The following is a 26739-nucleotide window of genomic DNA, read 5'->3' as shown; positions in this document are numbered from 1 at the left end:
CTCTGGAACCTTCGTGGGCTCATGGACAACCACTTTGCTAAAGATCATCACTTGATCAAATGCATAGTTTACGATTCAATCCTCAGTAATATCGATTAAAATAATCGATTTTTTTGGTCCAAAAGATCGATTCTCCGATTAATCGATCTTAGATAGCCATCCCTAGTTCCCGTGGGATTTCCGGGATAAAAACTATCCTATGTCCTTTCTCGGGTCTCGGACTATCATTGTACGAAATTTAATTAAAATCGGATCAGTGGTTTAGGCGTGAAGAAGAGACAACCAGACAGACAGACAGACATACAGAGTTACTTTCGGATTTATAATATTAGTAAGGATTAGTAAGGATTATGTTCCTCCCATCAGTATTGAACATACGGTCCTGATTTTCTTGAAAAAAAAATTAGTAAAGTCCATACTGATATGGACAAATACTAATTCATTCAATTATCAATAAAACTGGTATAGCCCTTACAAAAGACGTGTATTCAAAATTACTAACGCTAAAGTTTTGTTTTGGAATCATGAAAAATAAATCCTAATTAAAAAAGACTATCATTGCAAATGATTTATTATACGGATTTTTATATATACCTACTATAATTATACAAGCAACAATACTTACTACCTACTTGAAGTATGAATCACTCATGTGACTCGTTCCCTGCAAGACTGGCTGGTAACACGGTAACAGTCAGAACTCGTTCACTCCGAGGTCCCCGTACAATGCGGTTCGTATGAAATAACCACGTGGATAAAATCCCGCGTGAATACTCGTAAATATGACTACCCTATGAATATTGTAATTATGGAGCGACTGTTTAAAAAAATATTGTAATTAATCTTAATAAAATTAAAATCTGGAGCGATTGCTTAAAAATCTTTATATATATTTTTTATGATGCTTACCAATTATAATGTTAACCTTAATCAATAGGTACCTTTCTCAATATGCTATTTTTAAAGACTCTTCGGGATTCGGCATCTTAGGTACATTCGCTTTCATAGGCAAGTAACGCTTTACTTTTTATAAAGTCGGGATGATAGCCCTATCTTAAAAAAGTGTCCTGCCTCACTACTTTATCCTGGTTTGAACGGTGTGATAAGGAAGTTACACCATTAAAATATGTTCTAACTTAGCCTTTATGTGTGGTTGGTTTAGGGTAGAATTTAAATTCTATTTGGGATTGATTACATATATCTATGAGCGACAGTTACCTATTTTCGAGTGTACCTACAACTAATTAGTACTCTTATATCATTAAAAAAATAATCTCATTTTAAAGTAATTCATTTCTCATATGAAATTCAATTGTACATTGATCAATGCGTAATGGGATACTTTATCGCAGCTTTGCTTATTTTAATTGTAATAATTATTATTAGGTACCAGACCTTCAATTTTATGCAGATGTATTCATATCGTAATTTTGCATAAGCAATTCATATGTAATATAATACCTTTACTAATCCATAGGTATCTTTGTGTTCTTTAATTTAAATTAAATTCAGAGTTGTGTGTGTGTTGTGTGTTAAATTCAGATTATAAGCTAAAACTACAGAATGCCGTTTATTTAGAATAAATTAGTTATCTAAAATGATTTTATTTCTTAGGTACGATTACGCATATGTAGATATTTACATGATGATGATTACGATTGAATCTTAAAATAAACTATTTTACCATGCAAGTTCAAAATAATGGAAAAAAGGAAACGGATAAGGCAAGGGTAAGAAAAACAAAAATAAAAGAGGTTTATAACATATTTTGACTATAATTCAATAGAAATGCAGATGGAAATAAAGAAACTTAAAGAAAAATGTCATAAACAAGCTTTAGCCTTAATTTGTTTTGTCCGTAAGAGAATAGAGTAGTCATTTTTATTGAAAGATTAACTTAAGATTGGAATTAAATTAAAAAAAATTAAATACTTAATTACAACTCACATAGGTACTACAGCTTTAAACTAATGCCTGTTATATTAAATGACTCATGATATTATATAACTAACATTAAGTTACAAGTAATCGTAGTTTTTAAATGTTCGTTTTAAATACAAAAGAAATTAAATAAATCAGCTTTAATGGTTTATAATTCGTAATGAACTGATAATAAATAATATTTGCGAACTTTATGAAAACGCTTAAAACTATACTTAACATTAGGTACAAAATTATTATCTTTTAGTGGTCACCATGGAGCGACTCCTTATGAGATGGAGAAATCTGACACTAATCACTATAGAATCTGAGGACACCCACATCCACATTCTATCTACAGACAATAATAATTAAACACAAAACCAACAATGGTTAAATGCTATTTTATTGATAGTACAAAATCATAGATGCGTCAGTATCAAAAATATCAACTGGTGGCCGGTTCTAGGATACAATCGGTGAGGTTCCGACACGTACCCGTCGGTTGGTTCTATCAGAATTTCTCCTAATCACTTACATTGGTCCCTTAATTAAAACTTTAAACTTTGTTATATAAATATTATAAAATATCACACTTTAAATTCAAAAGAAAAAAAAAACTATTCTACGTCGAAACTAATCACTTAGCTCTGTCAAAGTACAAAAGTAATAACTGTGCCAATTTGAATATTTTATTCAAAAGGAGACAATAAATAAACATTCATTCTATCTTGGTCAACTAAAATTAAATATTATAATCGATTTATTTTGTTATAAAGTAAAAGGCACTGATTGTGAGAGGCGCGCGCGCGGCGTGGAAGCGCGAGGGGAAGGGGGGTCCGCCGCCCGGCGCCTCTCCGCCGTCCTATATTTTTTTATTTATATACTATTAAAGTAGTAGCTTATATTTTCATACATGTATATTGGTACGATATCTCGGGAGTTCGGCAGGCGCATTCTCCGATTTCTGTCATTTTTTGCGTAGGTCCGGACGCGATCTCGTCGTGCGCCGAAGCGAGAGGGACTCGAGAGTGCGGGCGCGAGGACGAAAAAAACAATCACCAAAACTTCAAACAGGTTTGAGCTCGCTCGCCCTCCTCGTTCGACGCAAAAAGGAAAAATCCTCGCAGACGAGCCGCTTGAGGCGGCGCGCCGCAGGATCGCCCCGTGCTTTTGGAGTGTGCTGCGTGATCGATATAACTAGCTGTGTCGGTTAACCTTCGAACACCGAGCGAGCATGCCAGCAGTTTGAGAAACACGGGAGCATCGACAGTTGAGCTGTTCGGACCAACTGTTTACAATTATTTTACATTTTTTTACGAGAGAATGAAGCCAACAGCGCTCCCGAGGTCGGCGACGACTGATTCTATTTAACGTCTCCGGTAGTGTTGGACGCCTGGTAGTGTAATTTCTTGCAATAGAATCAGCCGGGCTGAGGGTATTCAGTAATCACTAATCAGTAACGAGCCACGTCCCGTCGACGCGTGCCTCGTCCGTATGCGGTGCGGCATCGCAGCTATAAAATAATTATTACAGTTAAAGAGACTCGAAATAAATAATAAATTATTACCTTAAATCCTTAAATATAGATCACGAGCGCCTTCTCGCGGTACGGTACCGAGCGCGGATAGGCAGTACGAAATAAATAAAATGTTTCTATAATCTAACTTTACACAGACACCGCTCGGCGGAGGATCGCATCGGGAAGACTTCCGCGAGCTACACAATAAATATCTAATAATATAAGGTGCCATATACAAGTGCGTGACGATAACTAAAAGATGCATACCATTATATTCACACCGCAAACTTTCGAGACGCCAGTGTACACTAACTTTACAATATTACAGGGCAAAGTAGTAAAAGAACATCGGCAAACTGGAGATCATTCGTTGAGCGGGTGTGCGGGCGCGAGGCGCGGCGAGCGGGACGGCGCTCGGGCGCTGGTTGGAAGACGTCGAGTAGGCACTAAGGTGACGGACGATCCTTATACGCTACGCTCGGATTGTTAACTTAGGACTAGGCGGTCATGTCGGTTTAGGCGATCACGAGATCGCCGAAGGCCGACGAGAGGCGGTTGAACACGGGCAGTCGCTCCTCCTCGGGGTCTGGCGAGTGCGTGCGGCGGAATGCGAAGGCAGTGGCGTGAGCGGGCGGCGACATCGCGGGCGGAGAGTGCGGTGCCAGCGGTGATTGAGGAGCCAACGGCGAATGCGGGGAGCGCGGCGAGCGGGATCCGTCGCTCATGTACGATGCCATCGAACCACCAGACGACAAAGACGCCAACGAGCCTCCAGGCGATGTCGGCTCACGGCGTCTCGCCTCCTCAGCGTTGTGGACGAAATGGCATCTAGGTCCATAGGGGCAGAAGCCGACCGAGTGGAACGTGCGGCACAGTTCAGTTTTATATTTAGGGTGGCGCTGAAGATTGCGGAGTTCGCGTACACCGTGAGCGAATTGGCACTTGTCACCGTATTTGCAGACTCCCGCCTCTTCGAATGGTCTGCACAGTTCGGTCTTGTAACGGCTGGTGGCGGGCGGTGGCGGCGCGGGCTCGCTGGTGGTGCGTTCGAGACGGCGATGTCCAAGGCGGTCGAGCAGGCCGGCGAGTGCGCGATGTGCAGGCACTGAGGCAGCTCTTGCCAGCACTGGATGCTGCTCCCAGCCGACGCCGTTGGACACGGTGCCGGTGCCCACGGGCCCCAGTGCGCCGTTCAGTGTGGCACTCATCGTCTGCACTGGTCGAGTTTGGTTCTGAAATAGAAAATAAAATTTCGGTTAATTAAATAAAATTAAGACATCAAATTAAACCTAGGAATTAAAAACGTTATCTTTTATTAACCCTATGTGTAAAGACACATAAAACGTTCCGTATCTAAAATCACCACATAGTGTGTAGTCCTTTATTTGTTGTTGGACGAATTTTCGTTTAAATGCGAAATGTAATTTTAACACGTGCAACATAAAAACCTTTCGAGGCATATAACAACAATCTCGACCCTTATTCGTAAAAGTACAATTTTTCCTTTTAAAAATTCCCAATTCTATAGAAAAAACGTACACAATCTGGTGAGAAGGGTCGCGTACCTGCTGTAGTTAACAAAAAGTTCCCTAGTGGCTGGTTTTGTCATCTACCTGCTCGGGCACGTCTTCTATTTAAAAATGCCTTTAACGTTAAAATGTTTAATATTTCCAATTAACTGAGCCCTAAATAGGACTGTTAGATCCCCAGGGTGAGTCGAATTTTAATGGCTTCGGCCGTCCGGCATCCTGTCGTGAATTATTTATTTCGGTAAACATCCCCGGCTCCACTGATATTACATGACGCGTTCTGGTTGTAAAGGAATTGTTAAAAAAGATGCAAATGTGGGGGCTTTCTTTTGTTTTACAGATCGTCGAACTTGGCTAGGAGACATCACCATAACAATGCTGGTGTCCACGTGAGAGGCAGTTGACACGGCACGCAGTAGTGACAATCGCGGTGATTGTGCACTATTGTTCGGCGAGCGGAGCGGCGACGCTCTCCTCGTAGCGTCCGCGTCCGCGCCTTCTCACGCATGTGCTTCACATTACTCGTTACTTCAAGTCATTCATATATAGTTAGTGCGACTATTCCAATTGATTTGCCTTTGTAAAAAATACTAGCAGTTATTAATACTTATTTTTATTTGCCACTCTTTATTTGCCAGTTACATAACATATAAAAATATCATCACAAAGCTAATATTTATATTTTGTTTTTCATCATTATTTACTATGTCGGTATCAAAGCTATTATCGTGTCAAAATACCTATACTTATATGACAAAGTGACAACTACAAATGAAATGCAGCACATCATTTGTAACAATAAGTAGATTTAACCGCATTCGAAAATATGACTATTAAGTGCAAAATCCGTATAAAGTTAGACAGTTTTCTATTTGGAAACAATTTAGCGGAATTTTCGACAGTAAAGATCGATTTAGAGTGGTAACAAGATGACAGGTACGAAGGTCGGATAAGAACGCTACACGGAACATAGGCACTATACATAATGTATGATACCGCATCTTGTATGCGGCCTCAATCGATGTGAATGACACGTCATTGTATATTCTATTCGCCTCTGCCTCGTCCGGGGATCGTAAACACGCAAACACTTGTGTTTTGGAATACAACAAATTATTATGCTGAGCTATCGGTTATACACTGATGTACGCAATCGCCTTGAGCCGTTGTCGTATCTACTGTAATTATATTATAATTTACATGTAGCTTCGATATTATTTGCCATCCGTTTCCCAAGAGTAGAACATTTAATGTAAACAGTCTACCCGCAAGCGTTCTAAAGAAACACATTTTATTATTATGTATCGCGTTTACAAGTGAACGGAAGGCAAACAATTACACACGAATGCTTTTAGTGGTGCAAAAGTATCCATTGTTGTCTTAGTGAGCAATGCAATAAGTAACAAGCGATAGTAAATGCTGCGTGCCACGTCTGCGGCTGTATGGGAACTCGGCGAGTTAATTGATTCTCTTTTCAACATACGTAGAATTTACGAAGTAACTTTAGTATATACATCTGGACGTATATACTAAAGCTTAAGGTATTTAACTAACGACGTTTTAAGGCGAGTTTAAAAATGACCGCTGCGTAGACAAAGAAACGTCGTCGTTCTACTCCGAAAACGTCGGAAAGCGACGTTGGGAATTTATGGTGTACAATATATTCCTGTCCGAGGTAACAATATGAACGACGAGACGTCAAATGCGAAAGTGTAGCAAACAAACGAGCGGCTCATTCGCGGGTGAAATGTTGCAGTGAAAAGCCAGGGGTTAACTCCGCGGCCGGCAAGTGTTGAAGGAAAACGGTGACTGAAGCGTAATTAGAGAGTTATCAGAGCGGAACATTGGTTAAGCGCTGCTTTCCATCGGACGTTGCGCCCGCGCAACAGAGCTCCAGGGAAAATTGTAATCACTGTCGATTTCAAATGGCCGCGGTCGTTGCGTTCGAAACTAAGGGCAATCAGAGGCGAACCGCCTCACGGGCGATTGCGGGCGTTTATTATAATAACACACGTACCCATTAGCCCGGTCGGACACCACGCCAACAATTTACACGTATGCCGCGCAAGAAACTAATAGAGGGTGTGTTAGTAAATACTATTTTGAGTAATACCTGTTAGTGTAGTGTAAGAAATTTCCAAAGAGCAGACTCGGGCGTCATGTGTGATATTTTTATTAGCGTGTGATTGTGTCAACGCGGCGAACACGCGGCCGTTTCCATTTGTTTGTACTGTTCATTACATGTTAGCTATAAGTTCCATTATGCCATAATGTTTAATACTACGATGTAACCATTAATTTGAAAACGACGCTCATTAATAATATTCGTGTGTTCACAGAATTTTCGTGATAAATCGTTTTGTATTAACGTATTTTTTTAGTTTTCCATTACCATCCATTACCAAGTACTTAACGATGACACAAGCTTCCAAAATTACCGACAGTTTATGAATATTGAAGAGTAAACGTTCGTGGGCTATTCAGAGATTTATTGCGAACAGAGGCCAACGACTTAAGATAAGGTCGCGTACGCACTAGCTGCGTTTGCGTTTACAATTCAAAAGAAGTGACGTTTAGTTTTGGAATTACATAAGTGTTAGTGATAACATCGGTGCAGCGAGGGGCTACGTAATCGTTGCTAACATAAGAGGTACCGTCGCAGCCTTAACATGCACTCGGCGCATCGAAGCTGGCCACGACACGATCTTAGGTGCATAGTTTATATATACTAAGCTATGTCTTGCGACATTCGTATGTACATACCTATAAATTATTAATCGAAATAGCATTGCGTACTTTAATAAATATGTAGATAATCTTTTAATTTAGTTACAGTATGATGTGTTACCTAAACTTAACTTTATATGTATTGAAAATGCTACTATTGTTACAACACAGTTTTTCCTATGAATAATTAAATTTTTATATTAAATTAAAAAAAGTATTATATAAACCATTAAATTTTAATTACCATTATATTCTAAATTGCCTTTCATTTTTTTACTATACATATCGTCATAAAATTATGTCTTGAGTAAAGATAGAACATTATACTTAATTAAAAAGATAAAAAATAACAATAAAAACATACAACACTGATAGTTCATCGACCTTTCTGTACTCCCATAACACCGCATGGTACGTATGTTTACGTATGCAATCAGAAAAATTTACACCTTATTATTGTTGTCAGTTGAGTGTGCGCGAGGTCCTGCTAAAAATGATCTTTTTTCATAACACACGAGGCCAACGGCACCACGCTAACAAAGAAATACGGATTCAGGTTACTGGTTTCAGCAGATTTAAAACGGTAAAGAGAACGAATTTAACAATTCAAATAATTGTTCGTACGTAACAAAGATCCCGTTCGTATGCTTGGCTGTCTTGGCGACTAATCGTTTTAAATCATAATTTAACATGGCGGTAGTTTTATTAGGGCATGTTGCCTTTTATACATGGTTTCCTGTAACACGATACGACGAGAATGAACTCGAGCCATTACGGAGACTGTCTCGCGACAATTGATACAGCGACGTAACACAAACAAGAGGATACTCGTAGCTTAATTGAACGTTAATTGCTTCTAATCAAATGCGTTCTATATTTAAATGAACTTTTAATGGCTTGTAACGTCTTGGCGACCATATATGCCGGACAATGAGCGCTTCGTAATATTTGGACGGAAGAAAGAAGAAATAACAATATCAAGAGTACAAAGAAAACCCTGACGATTAGTATTAAGGAGGAACCATAATTCGCGGTGTAATTATTTTTTGAACAAAATGAACCATTCCGTATATCCTAAAGAATATAAAGAACTGTTGCTATTGACGCCATACAAACTTTGGTTAAATATGGCAACAAGTCATACAGGCTCAATTGTACACACAATAAGTGATAATTGGTACAGCTGATTACAGAGAAGAAGAGATAGCCCTTTGGGAGTATTTAAAGGGAAGATTAAAGAAACATTAAGCCTTAAGCATGTTTGTACATGATGAACTTTTGAAAGAGCACTCAACAATGCTATCGGTTCACACACTAGTACAAGTTATTTCTCACTTAACATTTTATTATCTTACATTGTCATACCCTCCCGTATCAACGATATGAACTAAATAAACGTGAGTTGTCGGCAATCAAAATTGATCCATTTCTCTGAGGAGCAAGCCGAGGGTCTTGTCGATTGGTCCCATCATGTTTATTGAATGATTGCGCGAAAATAACCAACGAGGAGATGCTGTGGTCCCCTCGCGACGTCTTACCAACAACCTCCCAATAATGGCGATATAGCCATTAACCTTTGTGTATTTCTCTCGCCCCCTTAGCCTTGTATAAAATCATTGTTTATTTTGATTTGCATATAAGGAAAGCAGATGGTCTCGACGAGAATAACGTACCTACTATTATTCTTTGTATATTAATATGATTGTTATTTTATGGTATTGGTAGATATTATGTTGATACAAGTGGTAAATACGTAATTAGAAGACTAAACACGTAACGATCATAAAACGGTTGTTAGCTAATGTAATATTTTCGACGCGTTCCGTGCCTGCTAATAGGATATTTTTGTTTATAATATTGACGTAGCAAACGAGTATGCAGTACAAATGATGGTAAGTGGTCAGTGTAGCTCATGGACATCATTAACAGGAAGATTGCCTTACCTAAGATAGGATAATCCTATCTGAGGCCGGTCACAAGTGAGTACTAAGTTCTCCTGAGGAAGTTCGAACACCTCGTATGTATGTCTTATACCACATCCATCGAAGCAGAAAACAGCACCGTTTAACAATGATGTTATAAGATTCGGCAGCGGTGCATCCGGAGTCGAATCACGAAGGATTCTACTACCTCTATTTCTACTACCCCTATTGGTAAAAACTTGGGTGTTTGTTAGACGTTAAAATTATAGTATACGTGAGCATTTAACATCCTAAACAATGGTTATTACAACATTATGATTCAGCTGGTGACAGTGCGCACTTACCGATGTCTGGTAGTACAGTTATTGTACAAATGACGCATGACCACAACTGGACAACTGTTCTAGATATATAACAAAACTCCGACGTTTATACTGTTATTAAATGTAATAACAATAACAAATTGTACGCCACATCATAATGATGTGAGGGTAACTATATTGAAGTTGTTTTTATTTCTTCTTATGTATTCATTATTGACGGACGGAGCAGACGGACTTTTAATAATTTGAACATCCTTTAAAAGTGTACTTGTTTCTTTCAGCCCTTTGAACCAGAACAAAGCAGTCCAGCTTAAAGTTTACGAACTTTTAAAATAACATATTCTTAGAATCTTATATTATAACTATACTATAACATAACTTTCGAAACAAAGAATCAATTTATCAACACTGTGGTTTGAATACGACACATATTCTTGCTAAATATTTATTTTGACGTGAAACGTTGTACTTCAAGTATCTCAGAAATGTTTGTTTAGCAATAAGATATAAATATAATTAGGTAAATATTGTTTTACACTACTACAACAACTTTCATAAAAGGCAGCCAATTTGAGGTATACCTACATAATCATCTTGTTTCCAAAATTATAAGTAATCCCTTCCGTAATGCATTACATAAAATGCTACAACATCAACTTGCTAATCTTAAAAGTTACATCTAAAAGCTTCAAACAATAGCTTAATTGTAACTGTAACACGGTAATTAGTCTGAAATAAGAGAAGTGACAATTTAACGAAGCACTGCCCTCCCACAGAGATTAAAAAATGAATGGAAACATAATTGGAATGAACATTTGTTAATTACTTGTGCTGGGGAACGATTAATAGACGTTTATAGCCAACGAGACATCTTAAAATATTGAGGACGGGTTTATTATGTTGCGTTGTACTCAAACTGGATTTTATAGGCGTCAGCTTATCTGAAGTTAGGTAGGAAGTTTAAAATAGCGCTTAAATAACACGTCACTATAACAGGTTTAATAATGAAGGTGAGAGGTTAAGTAGTGTTGCTCTCATTCGATAAAAATACAGAAACCTCATTAATTCTTAAGTTACGACATAAAAACTAGTACGGTAAGATCCCAGTAAATACAATAACGCTTCCTAAAGTCATAGCCCTAAATTTTTCCTGTGTCGTGCGTGCTATAAACATACACGATTACACAAACACCCAGACCCAGAAATCTAAATACATCATTTTGATGTGTCTGACCGGGGATCGAACCCGGAACCCACTGTGTATCGCTGGTGTAGTTAACGCTCACTTACAAAAAACTCAATTGAAGACCTATATAGGTAAATAGTTTAACACATTTAAATCTTATTTATTTTGCTTCTATACATAGATCTATTGTACAATAAGCATAATAAATTCCAATCATTATTCTCCTACATAACTAATGCATGCTACCCAAAGTACTTGAACTATTTTAAGTCCATTAAACCTTTCTATCAATCTTTTCATATTTATTCAGCCGCGTCATTTGGAAAATTTGTCGCGCTACAAGTAATGATAATGTGATTATTTGTAAAGTGGAATGTAGTTGACGCTGGGAGTACTTCACGACGTTATCTAGAGGTTACCAACAGTGACTGGGATATTATACATAGTTAGCTACTGTTAGGGCGTATACACACTTACCACAACGACAACACAGGGTAGTGACAGTGTCTGTAAGAAGCGGTTACATGTATGGCGTCGCTGGAGCTTTCATAGCTGTGTTACATAAACTACAGAAACGTGTGTGTGATGGTTTTACCAATATCTTATGCGCGAGGTTACTCTTAATTGCCTTGTGGTTGTAATTTGGTCAGTACCGGTCATAATTTAGACGGCAAAATATTGTTCCAATGAAACGAACGAAAGGCGCCAATGAGTATGATTCAACAGGGGACGAAAGGAAAAGTGGATGTCGGCTGATTTACTCATGAGAAGACCATGCAAATATCCACGGATAGTCACAATCTACTATCAAAAGAACTGCATATTAGTTTACCACTTCAAACTTACAACAAAAAATATTCATATAAATTTTCACCCACACGCAGTTGTTGTCATGTGGTAGTCGCGTAGTTGTGGTACGTGTGAACAGCCACTTAGATGAGTAAGACCGGACGCGCGGCGTACATCGCGCATGCAGATGGCCGCCCGGCGTGATTGCAATACACGAACGACCGGCTATGGTAAAAATGCCATCACATGTCGCTCGCTCATCTTTATTTGAATACTCACCGAACGATTGTTTCTGGTTATTATTTATACGAAACAATAGAAACGTTTTGTATTTAGAATCTCCGCGCAAACAGGAAATCACGTAGACCTATTTCGAGAATTATAATGTGGACATCGTTGTTCGGCGTTTAAATTAATTCTACAACACATTAATTACGTGGACCACCGCGCAATGCATGTTATTACATATTGTTGCTAAGTTCGTTGACATGTATGGTAGACAGTAAGGAAATCAACATTCTGATGGGTGCGAGATAAGTACGTATATAGCACTATAATAATTGCACAATTATAGAAAGTACATTTTACGAAATATGAGTGTCTAAGTTGAAATGAGTGCTGCCAATAGACCGATAGGCAGGATTCCTATTTGAAATCAATCATAGATATTTTCTTCTTGCTACCTCTGTTTATATAAGGAAAAAGATACAAAAGAAATACTAAATACAAAAGGATGTGTCCCCATAGTCAAACCAAGAGCTAATAAAAATAAAGTAAAATCCTTTTGTAAAGATGATGAGTCAAAAAGTTATCACATAAAGTCACTAAGGACTTTATTAAGTTAGTCATTAAAATAAATACTGATTCAAGCATTCAAACTAACTCAAGGTTTTCCTATGCCTTAAGTTCTGTACCTACCGGGGATATAAATGTAGGAAGTTTGTAGATATTTCAACTTCAAGTTTCCAAATCGAGTAAATACCCTTTCAATATAATTCAATAATGATCAACAGGTCGACAGATAAAAATCAGTGTCAACAGGAGTTTTATTTAATTACTTTTATACATAAGGGGAAATAAGTCAGTCTTGGCAACACTGGCGCACCGTCACTTGTTCGTTGTTTATTGCGCGCGCGCCATAAATAGGGATGTAGCGACATATCGATATGATTGATAATATCGAATACACTATACTGATATTAATATCGATATAGAATCAATTTCCCAAACGATATTGTTTTTATCATATGAAAAAAGTGATATTGAAACGTTAGTCAATTTAATAGGAGTTCATTAAAATTGATTATTTAGCAAATTTGTCGGACAAAAAAGAAGTCAATAATCCCTATATCGCTAATTGGAGTAATGGAATTATCGATATAGTCATTATTGAAAAATTAATATCGATATTCATATCGACAATGTCCCAAACTCGCATCCTTGGCCATAAAGCTCGCGACGAGGTGGAGCGGCCGGGCCCAGGCAGACTGCGGAGCCGTAAAGCGAGTGTCAACAAAGGGCTTCGTTCAACTCGACCGTGTTTACCCCTCGGCCGCTCAAAGCAGAGGAAGCACGTCCCCCGGTCGGGCCGCTTTTAGCACCTCCTTATTTATAGATGCAACAACACGATGCCCGCCGCCGATTTGCAGAACTGAACAAGTAAACACTGTTGCTCACGAGCCGGCGGTCAACAATGACTCCGCTTCCAGTACGTTTTCATTAATAAATTCAAGTGTCGGTCGGTTTGTAATTTTAAAATAAACACGTTTATAAGACCACGCGTTTATTTACTCGATACTTAAATGTAATTGATGGCGTTTCATTTGTTACTTGCGTGTATTCCGGATTAAAAGCTGTGAAACGATGAGATTTACGGAGATTCTTTTTTTTTTATTGACGAAAAGATGTAGCTCCAAACACGTCATTGCTTTTTAAGACATCAAAATGTTATATTCACATTAAGCTTAAAGGTCGCCAAGACTATTAAGCAGACATCCAAAGCTGCTTATAAGTTATTTTCGTTAATTAAATGCGTAGTCAAATACGCGTAACGATGACGCTTCGTTTCCATAATATTAAAGAGTTACGAGCGACGTGACATCGAGTCATTAGCGGCGATCATTAGAAACATATACCAGTGGCCCTTAGGAAACTAATACATGAACGACAATTTATGTTGACAGCGGTTGCCGATTGTCGCCGCGTGTCGTCAGTGACTATCGCTGACCATCGTCATCTATCGTCAACTCGGCATCGGACAAAAGTCAACGGCGATCCCTGACGACAAGTGGCGACAGTCATTGATAGTCGGATGCAGTAGGTGAAGGTCGCTAACGACAGACACAAACCAGCAGAGAACGTGGATAGTAATCGCTGGCGATAGGCAATCGTGACAATCGAAAACCGTTGGCGACAGTCTTCATCATGAACTGTCGCTCGTGTGTTACCTCCCTTACGTCAACCAGATCCATGGTTGCTGCAATTCCTTTGTCCACATAATTTTTTATTGTTGCGTCACGCTACCAACTACACTTTCCCCGTGAATTGTATGTGACTCACACAGAGATTATAAAAAGAAAATACTCTATGACTAATGCTTATTTAGCCCTATTGTGTTCTGCCACTAACTTCGATCGACTACTACATTTAGAAAGTTTTAAGACAATTTAAATAACATAAAAATGAACTCGTTATCAGACCATTTGAGTAATTCTGAACGCTAAAACCGTGTTGTCAGAACGTAAATATTTAACTAATGGGGTATTGTTCTCTGCGGCAATTACAACAATTGTTAATTTGTTTTTGTTAACATGCATGTAGGTAAATAATGCAGAACAGGTTTCGAATTAGCGGCGAAGCCTTTGCTTCTGTAAGCTGAGATTACAGATACGAGTATCTTTGGGTACGTTTTGCGTGAGAGAGCATCCGACTACATTATTATTACTGGCCTTACCCAACGACTTCGTGCGCCTGCGCAGGTTATATATTTTTTTACGAGACATGCTACTACACATATACCTAGTTCGGTTTTAAGTAACAAACCTTGTTCACTGGAATTCCTATTCTATGATATTTTATGTCGTCAATGCCCTTAATTATATGAAAGATAAATAGGATAAATAAGCGTAGGAAACTCGGTAAATTTTCTGGGTTTTTCTAGGTTTATGTACATTTCCGCCTGGCTGAAAAAATAATCTAGAAAATCCGTATCCCTGTGTTGTTACGTATTGTATTGGACCAGTAAATAAGAATTTTCATTTTCAATAGCAGCGTTTCAGTAAATCTGGTCCTTCACAAACTGAAATTTTATAAGACAGTAACCTTCTATAATAACCTTAACAGCAAGCCTTGTACGCAGTCGTATGTTTTATTTGTAAGTAACAAACACTCTTTGATTTTATTTATTTAGATGTGTGCACAGGTCTCGTACAGATAAGAGCAACTGACTCACACAACCTACTCGCTATAGGCGACTCAATTTGAACAACGGCGACGCTGTCCGACTAGCAAAGTATGTTTGACTTGTTGGTGCATCGACATTGCAAGGTCAATATCATTGTGTCATAGCTTTTTAAAACGATTAACTCTGCACAAGCCTGTAGGTGCCTATTTATCTAAGTCTTTAGTTAATCCGGGCAATCTTGTTCATTTACATAGTGCATTATTTTTAGTTCGCACTTTTATGTTTATTGTACGTTTACTGTAAATTGTTTTAATACTTTAAACAGTCGGTAAATAACATGTGTCTACAAATAAAACTAAAAATAAATATCTTACAACTACAGTAACAAAGTCTGCAAGTCTACTCTGTCCCTTCATTATGTATACTATAAAATTGAAGATGACAGTTCCACTTACGGATGTCGTTACTCCACCATCAACCAGGTATTCTGGGCTCACCTGTAACAAGATAAAACTATACTTAGAATACATAATATAATGCAAAATAACTCCCTGTTTACACAGGACGTTTAAGATACCTTTTAATACAGCAATAAATTATTCAATGACGGCGTTAGGTCTATTGAAATATTACGTATATAACGCAATCGGTATAAATACTTATTCTAAATTACAACATCCACAATTATTACGGTTGTAAACGCTAAAGTTCAAAAGTCTATTAAAAGTTAACCGTCTATTACGCCAGCTACGGTAGAGTCGTTTGCTTTTAACTTGCGCCTTAATAAAATTAATAAGCCGCGAGCTATTCTCCCAACCGGTCTCCGTTGAAAGCGATAGCACTTCCTCCAAGAAAGTAAAACCGTATTCGCCTAGCTACCCGGAAAACTTACTGAGATCGCTCAAACGGACAGCCCGCTAATTCGCATCAAATAAATGCGACTTAAATAAGTTGGTATATAAGTTAAAATGTTTTCGAATTTATATGCGAATTGGAAATTAATGATCAGTTGCTTTAATGGCGAAGGAAAACAACTGAAAAAACTTACACGAAAAAGATAATTTTTAAAAAGTTTTCAACGTCTGTCATGTCTGCAAATCCGCACTGGCCAGCAAGGAGAATAAAGCCCTAAGCCCTTGTCGTTTTGAGGCCCTTGCTCAGCCGTGGGACAGTAATGAGTTGTTAACAATATAACTTAAACGAAACTATGCGTTTAAAATAGACTATTGTTGCAAGAATGCCATAGTTATCGTTTAACCGACAATTTATTACAGTTTTATTAGAAACGACTTAGCATGGCCATAATTAATGTTATGCACCAATACAAGCAGGTACCTGTCCAATAAATCAGTTATGAAACAACCACGTTCAGTATCAGTCATTACTTTATTACGGCGAATACTTACACGATGTTATAACATTATGTTTTACGTGTCTTGTAGTAAGGTAGGTATAAATTAAGCGGGAACACGATTTGTAGCACAGATAACAACATAATAGAGGAAATGGATAAAAAGTATGAGTATCGTGGGCATTGTGTGAATAATATTAATTTCGCATTGGTCGTTAGCGGCAATGGTGTATAGGGCTGTCACTTAAATGAAAATGGGACGTCTTAAGATTTATAAAATCTTGCAAAGATTTTCATTTATTTTTCAAGCTTCAGTGTAACATTCTGAACAAAAAAAGTAATTCTTCCTTAGACAAAAGTTAGAGGAGCTTTGTTGTTTGTAACAATGAGGCCCATTGAACACACTGTTTTTAAGGAGTTTTTTGGTCGCGATTTTCCACTAATTTGCTTGTAGGAATTTCATATAAAGAGCTGGTATTAACCAGCCCTACAGACGCTAAGCAATTGAGTGTGTCGCGTTACGTGCACGTGGAAACAACGGCAACAATACAGATATTACGCCACAATGAGACGGTGTCACGACCCGCGTAGCCGGCGTCGCTCTAACGCAACTCGCTGAACTCTATTTAAACAGCCAAGAGAACGTCTCTAGTGGATCATGGACATAGTAACACTGTTTTAATTATGTATACACTTTACTAATACTATAGTCTTATATTCTAAAATAAACTATGTAGAGGTATTTTAAATAACACTTCCAGAAATGTAAACGTTTTGAACTTGAAATATTATCAGTTCAGTTAATGGTTAAATAATCGCGGGTAATTTAAAATTATTACATAATGTTGCAACACATACTAGACATAAATGAAGAAATAAGAACTATACGCATTGTTTATGTGCTTTTTGGTAAGATATTATTTGAATTAGAACTAAAACTTTTTAAATGTAATTTCTTACATTTAAAAAGTTTTAGTTTTATAGAAATATACATTTTAATACATTTTATAGAAATTTTACAGGGTAAAAATAATAATTGAAGTACAATAGACGTTTCACTCATAAACGGATAAAGTGGTTAGCTTTAATTGATTTTAAATGACGTATAATTTATAGAATAAACAATTAAATATGGTAACTACATTGTGTTCTTGTTGAGTGACCTTTGAATAAATAAATAAACGGATAATTTTGAATAATATATACCTTATCCAATTCATAACAATAAAATTGTATATGTAAATAAACAACATTATATCAAAATGTAGTTTATTGCCCAAATTGCATACCGTCTAAATTTTATGGCTGTATCGTATATTATAGTCATAGATAACCAGACATAGTCATCGTACCTACATGTGTTCGGCGCCTGAGTTTCACGATTGTCGAGCGCGATCAACGAAGCAATCGGGGCCACTTGTGCTAATGAAACACTTCAATTGAATTGGGGACATTAATTCAGCGGGCGATACGACACTGTTTACATTGATACAGAATAAAAATAGGCGAACGCCATGCAAGTGGAAAAATACGGGCGAACATACCACGCAACTTATACACGACAACATAAACTATGCAGCTATTGAACTCACGACGCGATGCTAATGAGAATTCCTGTTCTTAAAACTGATCAACTTTATGAATATAGGTACTGGCTGTTACATACGACTTAACTTGCGTACATTTTAAAGGTAAAAAGTTTGCTTAAATTCAACATGTATGTGTTAGTAAAATATCTACTTATCTCTCATTACAATATTAATTAATATAGATTAATTCGATATAAAGTGCTGTATTTTTTGTTCAAGTTCCATTGACCAATTAATATGATAGAACAATATAAAAATAAATTATGTGCAAAAAAACTTGATAAGTACGTACTCGCATCGGTATCTACCAATACATCAAAATATATTTATAATTATGCTGTTAAACTTGTTAGTACAGACATCGCGAAACCCACTTTATTTGAAGCGCTTAGGTGTGTATTTTATTTTTTGTGCCTGTGTATATAATATATTTTTTAATTCTTCAAGTGAATTCTTTTGAAATCAGATGTGAATTACATATGAGGGAATTAAAATAATTGAGTAAACGAACTCGACACCAAGGCCGCCGCAACAAAAACTCGATGAATTTAATTAATGCTTAATAAAACGTGCTCGGGTTTGATCAAATTAAGGCCACATTTAGAAGTTTTTACTTTTATTAATTACTAAAAATAAATTAGGTTTTTCCTGCGTCTACACTCGCGGTAATTCTATCGCTCAGATTAATTATTCAGTAGTAAGATACAGTTACAACTACTTATTACTAGTAAAATGCAACTGATTCTAATCACTTGATTGAACAATGAAGACAAACATCAGTTTAAGAGTAAATGATCTCAAAGGTGTACCGAGTCTAATAACGTGAGCAATATTGTAGATTATGCCTTGAACCGTTCCGTATCTGAGAGATGATCCGTACACAGGGATGGTAATGGATTGAAAATCCTTCGTTTGAACCTGCTAATGACAGCGTTAAACCTATTTTACAACACTTAACTAAGCAGAACATTATTAGTTCATCTTTTTCTTATTTATACCTAACATTGACCAGTTCAGTACAACCAGGTTATCTACAATCCATGTATAATAAAGCCGATTACAAACTTAACTTGTATTTATATATTACAATGTAAGTATGTCTATAATTTAAATATGAATTTACAAATAACGAGTTTGCCTTGTAACGATCGAATGATTAATGCTGTTTTGCATTACATTAAAACGCAAGCTATATTTGTCACAATAGCTACATATTAACTTAAATATCAAAGATGACTGTTTGCACCAGTATTCAGTAATTAAATCGTAAGTAATTAAAGTTTCAATTAATTATTTTGTTATACAAATTACGAGCAATGCAATTATGACTATGAAGTGTATTTTTACCGCTACTTTCTGTCAAATATTTTAAGTACCTATATGGATATGTTTTATTATGTGTATTTAATATAACTTTATAACAATGAATAAACATTTAATTATGAGGAAAACATAGTCACATAATCGGCGGGCATATAGGGACATACGAGTATTTATAATTATCATGGTGTGGTTAAGATAATTGGTTTAAGAATAACTACAATGTTCTACTATTGGACCCTGTACTTTTTCAATACCTAGGGAAGACTTAGAGTATATTCGATACGTGGTTTTAGTGATGACTTGTGAACGTTCAGCTTTAGCATTACTTATATTATTTATAATACACCTACGAAGCCGGATTGCTAGTAAAAATAAAAATACAAAAACTTGAATATTCAATACATAAATGTCAAACAATCCTCATACTCTCGCGTCGCGACCTTGAAATATATCAGAGTTCGCCGGTCAAATATTAATTAATTTCATTTATAACTGGTTTGGGCGGTCCGTGGCTTGCGTGTTGATTTTCCACTCGTCTTCACGAACCAAACGGCCATTAATAAGTGTTACTGAGTGGTCTAATCCGATACTCCGGTATTGTTATTACTTAACATATTGTAAAAAATACCTTTAAAGAATATTTTTGATTAAAGAAAAAAAATATGACACAAAAAATTAAGTCATGTGTGTCTGCTAACATTGTTAAATGTCAAGTGTTGAGTAGATACAATTGACTACATGTCTTCGTATCCTGAAGCTTATAGCTGCCTTATAGGAATCCTATTGTTGCATTATTATCATGAATACGTGTACAATAACTTTAAATAATATTTATTTTAAATTAAAAAACACAAAAACGGTTAAAAGCAAAGCTAGTATGGAAGTGCATACTAAGTTTGGTCCTGTCTAAACATATAATATGTAATTATAAATAGGAAGTTCAACCAACACAAGTAGATAAAGAAATCTGACAAGTTTAATTATTTGGCGATTGTTTGTGAGCTCGTGTAACAACTATTACAATGACCGGCATATTATTCGACTCGCTGATTAAAGATTTTTTATATAGCTTTTAGACCCGGCAACGTGAATTAGTGCTCGCAAATTGGACACGGACCTAAGCTAATACTTTATATTTAATCTACTAAATAAATTAATTTTATCTTATCTACACTTTAACACTTTTACTTAAAATCTGCTTGAAAGGTTGAAAAAATAAAAATAAAATAAAACTACTAAGTCTTGTTTGGCACTAAAAAGTCATACACTATGTGGATTTTATGTAATTGGTAATAAATTTAGATATAAAAACATACACAAGAATAATGCCTTTATCCTCTTACTGAACCAGTATAGACACTTAACCTTTAGTTTGCTAATATATTCCAAGTTATTAATGTAAATAAAATCAAAACAATTAATGATTATATATTAATTTATTCGTAATTGGTAACGATAGTTATAGATGTGTTATTACATGTAAGCAGCGGATCCACGGCACGGTTATCGACTGCGTGGTGCACGAAAGAGCAACTCCTGCGCACGATGCCGCAATGCCCGCAATGGCAACCTTATGTAAAATTATATAACAAACTTATAATAACCCTATACAAAATTACAATGCTAAACGATTAGAAAAATATCAAATATCTGTTTAATACAAATAAATAAGCAATTACACTAAAATATTTTCACTTACGCGTTATAGTATAAGTTGATAACAAGGTTAATGTAACAAATGATCAACCGTGTGACATTAGGACATTGTTATATATCACAAGTCATTATTATTATTTCGTAACATATGATGAAATTGCAATATTAATATTTTTGTTATAAGGTCACCGATCTAATATACCAGTGGGGTCGTGATGCACGCGAACGAAACTCCCGTGCACGATGTCGCAATCAGATATATTTGTCAACATTGTATGGTATATCCGATACAATGTTTACTTACAATACTAAACGTTTAGGGAGTTGTCGAATATCTTTTCAATATAAATAATTAGGCAAAAATGCTTTTATTTATGCATTGTTAAATATATAATAGAAATCGTCATACAATTTAGCAACCTTACACAGCATCTTTTAAGTTAGAAGTTATTATTATTTCATAATATCATTACATTATTATTTTTGTTCGAGAACCATAAGGTTGCAGATATACCTAATGCCATAGTGGTCGTGATGCACGCGACCGAACCTCCCATGCACGATGCTGCAATCACATGTGTTCGTCACGCGACGGGCCATATTCAAATTCAGTTAATTTTAATATTGACAAATGCGTACTGTAAGTTTGTTTACAGATATAAAATACAATTGTTTTAAATATATGTATATGATTGTATATAAAAAATCGAAATGATATAAAGCAGGTGTAACTGATTCTAATAATTGATAAGTACCTACCGATCGACATTATTGTCTATAGTAGAATATTTATGTACAAGTATCAAAATACATATAAGTACAATAACAAATTCATATCATAAATTTTTGTAACTATTGGTATTGAGGCCTTATTATTCCGTAGATTTAATTTTACATGATAATAATCAGTTAGAGTTCGTTGTTCCGATTTGTTATAATTTATAAACAAAGTGGCATTTCGCTTTAAATTTATAGGTACATAACAGGCACGTAAGTAGGGCAAAGAGTAGATGACAGATAACATTAATTATTATCATCATTACGCTTACTAATCGCAATTATAATGTATTGATAATGTGTTGCCAACGAATTTTAATAATGTATAATATGATTTAGGCGTCAAAATAATACACTTACAGACTATACTAGCAATGTATAGGTAATTTAGTTAATTAAAAAGCAACATGCATCATGTTTGACGGCTATTCAGGCGGGTAATTTTTATATGTTTTTCATTTTGTATATTTTATCTGCACTGTGCCTGTTATCATTTTCTAACAGGACAATAATGAGAACGCTATCAATAGATATAAATATTGATAAAATATACAACCCGGCTGTACTGTACCTATTGCATTGAAGGTTTCGGCCACTCTTTAGACTCTCACATTTTTTTACCTTTTGTACCAAATGAATTGCTGTTTTTGCTTCAGCTAAGACTACTTAACGTTTTTCCTTATTGAAAATCATTCAAATGGATATATTAAGAATCTAAGAGATGAGCAGGCCATTTTATTAATATTTATTAAAGTGACGTCATATTGTTATTTTAATAGCAAATTTCCGATTGAGTTTCCACTATCATTATTTATGTCACGATAAAGTACATAATGTATGAAATGCTAGTTTGTGTACAACTCCGGGGTTGGCTCCAAAAGCTGTAGCAATCGCGGTGGTTTTAGCGAGTTCGTGTTCCGTTTACCCGACAAATGTTAGAGAATATGAGAGAAAGGTATATTGGCAATTATAAAAAAAGAACTGTTAATAAAGGAAGTGAATAGCACGATTCATACTTAGTAATACATATACTATAATACTATACATACATATAGTTATAAACATAGTTTAAACGTTTTAACAAATATTCATGTTTTTTATATATAAAATATTCTTATTAGGGTTCGCGAGTAAAATCAAAAATGTGTCGCTCATAAGACGTACAAATAACAAATTGGATGCTGGACTAACGGCAGCGAATCAAGCGACAAGCAGGTACCATACGCAACTATTGCTTGAGCGGTAGTAGCCAATGAGCAGTCAGACTAAGTCATCATTTAGTTTCACTTCACATAAACCTTAATGCCCGTCTACCTGCGACTGCGTATTTGACGTACCCACATAGGTACACACAATACATGTACCAATTAACTGAATAGGCTCGTTGACGTACCTTTGTGTATGCTACTGTGAGAAACCCGGAAACGCCGCAGTGAAGGTCGGAGAGCGACAAGACGACCTTGCCAGCGGCTGTGCCACTTTCTCCTCTGCATTGCATCGCAAGAGCCCACGTGCGTTACGTATTCCGAAACAATGCTCCGCTCTATAAACTCTCAAAACAGGGCTGCCAGACTGCCACTGGACACCACGGTCCAAATACTGCTGCGTAATGGCTCAATGTCAAAACGAGGTTCAGTGCTATCTATGTCTGTTCCCATTCAGTCTAGGGATAAAGTTGCTTTCAAATGTATATTTAAAGAACACTTGTAATAATTAAAAGTACAATATCTATAGTAAAAATACGAATACCCTATCTATCTCTTCATCTGCCCGTACACTACTACTACTAATAGATTAATCTTTTATTCCTTCAAAAATGTGATGGTATAGAAGTTAACGTTTATCTACGAAAACACAATTATGACTTACTTAGTATTTTGTAATTTCTAATGCAGATTTTTTTATCAATGATTAAAAAAACTCTTAAGTTTTAGGTATCTTAAGTTTTCTTTTGGCAGCCCTGTCATCTAACACCGACGCACTCTATGGAACAGCTGACATAATCACCCAAAATTACGTCGTTTCCACCCATGAGTAAGAGGACAATTTAGATAAGATACAACAGGAGTGTCTAAGCATTGTTTACGTAAAAGCCTTGGTTTCAGGCCGTGATGGGCGTTCCGTACAGTAACAACGTATTGTTATTCAGTGTTGTAACCATGATATTATACGCGAAGTTATTTGTAGGTAATTGTATTAATTACGTTTATTATTTTATAAAAGTACAGTCAACCTGACGGCAAGTGGTAACTGCCGCCTTTACTCGACCACAGATATGTTACGTTTCCCGACTGTCATTTTTTATTTTCTATTAGAAAACTAGTTATGGGGTTGATTAGTACATCAATACCGCGAATGGAAACGGTCACGACCAAAATTTTCTCAAAAAGTCTATGTAATTTCGCTTGAAATTTTGTACAACATTGGACTTACAAGAGTAAATACAAAATCTGAACTTCCTGTTTGATCGTACGGTGGCAACCGAGTACAAAACTGGAACGCCTAGTATCTCTGTACTTCCCTTTCTACACCCTTCAACAGAACACAGCAGCGGTCAAAACTTCATTATTACGCAGAAATAGGTATGGCGGTTATTTCACTTGTAAATTCGTATTTTGCATGGACCATTAGTCGTGGCTAATGAATTTACATGTTGTTATAGAGCGGCCGTTTCCCAAACCACTTGATCCGTATCGGTATCTTGATGCAACACAGACATTTTACATTACTTTTTGCACACAACCATTCACCTCGGTGGATGGATATTACAGTCAAGTACAGCTAAAATTTGCGATTTCATTATAATTCGTTACGTTACATTCACACGTATAGATGTGTCAATCTCGCACTTTATGTTTCTAGGTAAGAATGCTTAATATACCTGAGTACCTAAGCTTACGTAATATGCGTTACAATAAATAAAGCTTTCCAAAAAAGTAACCGTGCTAAGCCGTGCTAACCGTGTGTTTTTCGTATCATGTCCACTCACATAGATAAGTACAAGAATAACCAAATCTAAAGAAATATACATTTATCATTTAGTTATATTATATCATGGCCAAATAAACATTTTTTTCTATTTTACATAATAACAAGCCAATAAATACATGAAAAAACTAATCAATATAATAGGTACTACACCACAATGCAATTAAATGTTACATTCATCATTTGTATGGCAGACTCTATCTTCCAATTACATTTATAGACAGGCGAAGGTCATAGTAATTTTTGTCTCAACCTAACATTAGAAACGTATAATTATTCTATCATTTTACTATTTATACAGACATTTATCTATTCTCCATCTATCATTATTAACCTCTAATACAGTAATGACATGACTTCGTGGTTAATTTATTTTACTATGCTTATTATTATTAAGTCTAAAACAATTAGACAGAACTTTGCTTAATTATTAACTAGTAACGCGTAAAACGTATGAGTTTCGTTCAAGCGTAAAATGCGTTCTGACGTATAACGCAAAACATTTATTGCGGCAGAAAATGGAAATTGATTTCGACGAACACAAAGAATAATTTATGTCATAGGGAAATCGAAGGTTATGCCTCGATACGGACTTTTTATATAATAGAAGTAGGAAACGAGCACGCAGCCTACCAAATGGTAAGTGGAAATTGCCGTCCATGGACATCTATAACCAACCCCAGACAGGATTAGTCCTACTGAGGTTGGCCTCATATGAGGCGGCGATGCCTAGGGTATCAAATCATGAATAACGTACTACCAGCTTTAAACACTGAAAATATTAATTGATTTAAAATGTTGAGACCAATGACAGTTGTGCTAGACGGTTGCAGTGTAAATGCAATTGGCAAAACGCGTGGGGTCAGTGGTTACCGGCAGCTCGCTTAAGCAATATTTTCACAACTGGCTGAAATACTGGATTAGCAACATTGACCACGCACTCGACACGCCTTCTCAGTCACGGCTTATTGCCCTTAATATTGTAGGCACAGTTACTACTACGATTCTATAATACTAATTTGGTAAAACGTAAAAGGCTACAGGTGTACGTGAGTAAAGGTCATTTTATTTTTACGCAGTTGGCTTGTGTCACCCCTTAAAACTCCCTCCAAAGTTTATAACTATTTCGAATCTTGAAACCTGTTTCGAATCGTAATCCGAATAAATGTGACCTAATCAAAGAATATTTTTTACTTTCGGCAGCACCTGACTCTCGACGAAAGTAAAAGTTACTTACTTATCGTATTCAACCAAGAAAGTGGCGTAAATCTTACCTGCAACAAATGAAGGAGACACATTAATAAAACTGTCAGTATTGTAATAAGCGGCGGGAAGTTATATCTACGTTTATTTAAAGTCATATAATGAGGAAGCATTAAGAGCGCGTAGGCAGATAAAGACGGTTAACGAGTGAGTAAAAAATAAGAGACATATTAAGAGCGGTTAATTGTTGGTGCGCATGTCTGGGTAAGTCGTGAACTTAGCTGCGATGACTGGTAACTAAATGCGTTACATGACGGCCCATCACGCGCTATGAGCGGAGAACAAGACATTAATAATAATAATAAACTACTACAATCACTACTACTGCCACTGGAAATCATTTATTCATAGCGATATCAATTAACACTGTGTAAAACCATAAAGAGTAAATAATATGAAGATAATTAAAAATCGCCAAAAATAATTTCAAGCATTAAAATGTTATTCGCATAATAATGGAAAAACCCAAAA

General features: G+C 36.2%; 1 protein-coding gene across 3 annotated transcripts in view; it reads right to left on the bottom strand.

Moving 5' to 3' along the window:
* Positions 1-1748: 1748 nt before the first annotated feature.
* Positions 1749-26739, bottom strand: part of Tis11 (Tis11 zinc finger protein) — a 41946-nt gene continuing 16955 nt past the window's right edge. Inside the window, exons 1-3 of one of the 3 annotated variants that reach the window (XM_073075786.1) lie at positions 26243-26263; positions 15777-15818; positions 1749-4674 (exon numbers count right to left, since the gene is read on the bottom strand). In XM_073075786.1, the coding sequence (XP_072931887.1) occupies positions 3958-4650 (693 nt within the window). In that variant the 5' untranslated portion in view covers positions 4651-4674; positions 15777-15818; positions 26243-26263 and the 3' untranslated portion in view covers positions 1749-3957. Of the gene's footprint in view, positions 4675-15776; positions 15819-26242; positions 26264-26739 lie in introns of those variants that run through there. The other 2 variants (XM_073075771.1, XM_073075778.1) reach the window with 2 other exon arrangements.

The sequence above is a fragment of the Epargyreus clarus genome, unplaced genomic scaffold (assembly GCF_041222505.1).
Source record: "Epargyreus clarus isolate Ecla_fem2 unplaced genomic scaffold, WU_Ecla_fem_2.2 ptg000001l, whole genome shotgun sequence".
Classification (NCBI taxonomy): Eukaryota; Metazoa; Arthropoda; class Insecta; order Lepidoptera; family Hesperiidae; genus Epargyreus; species Epargyreus clarus.
Note: the sequence above shows the minus strand (reverse complement) of the source record. Positions and strands in the feature narration are given on the sequence as shown.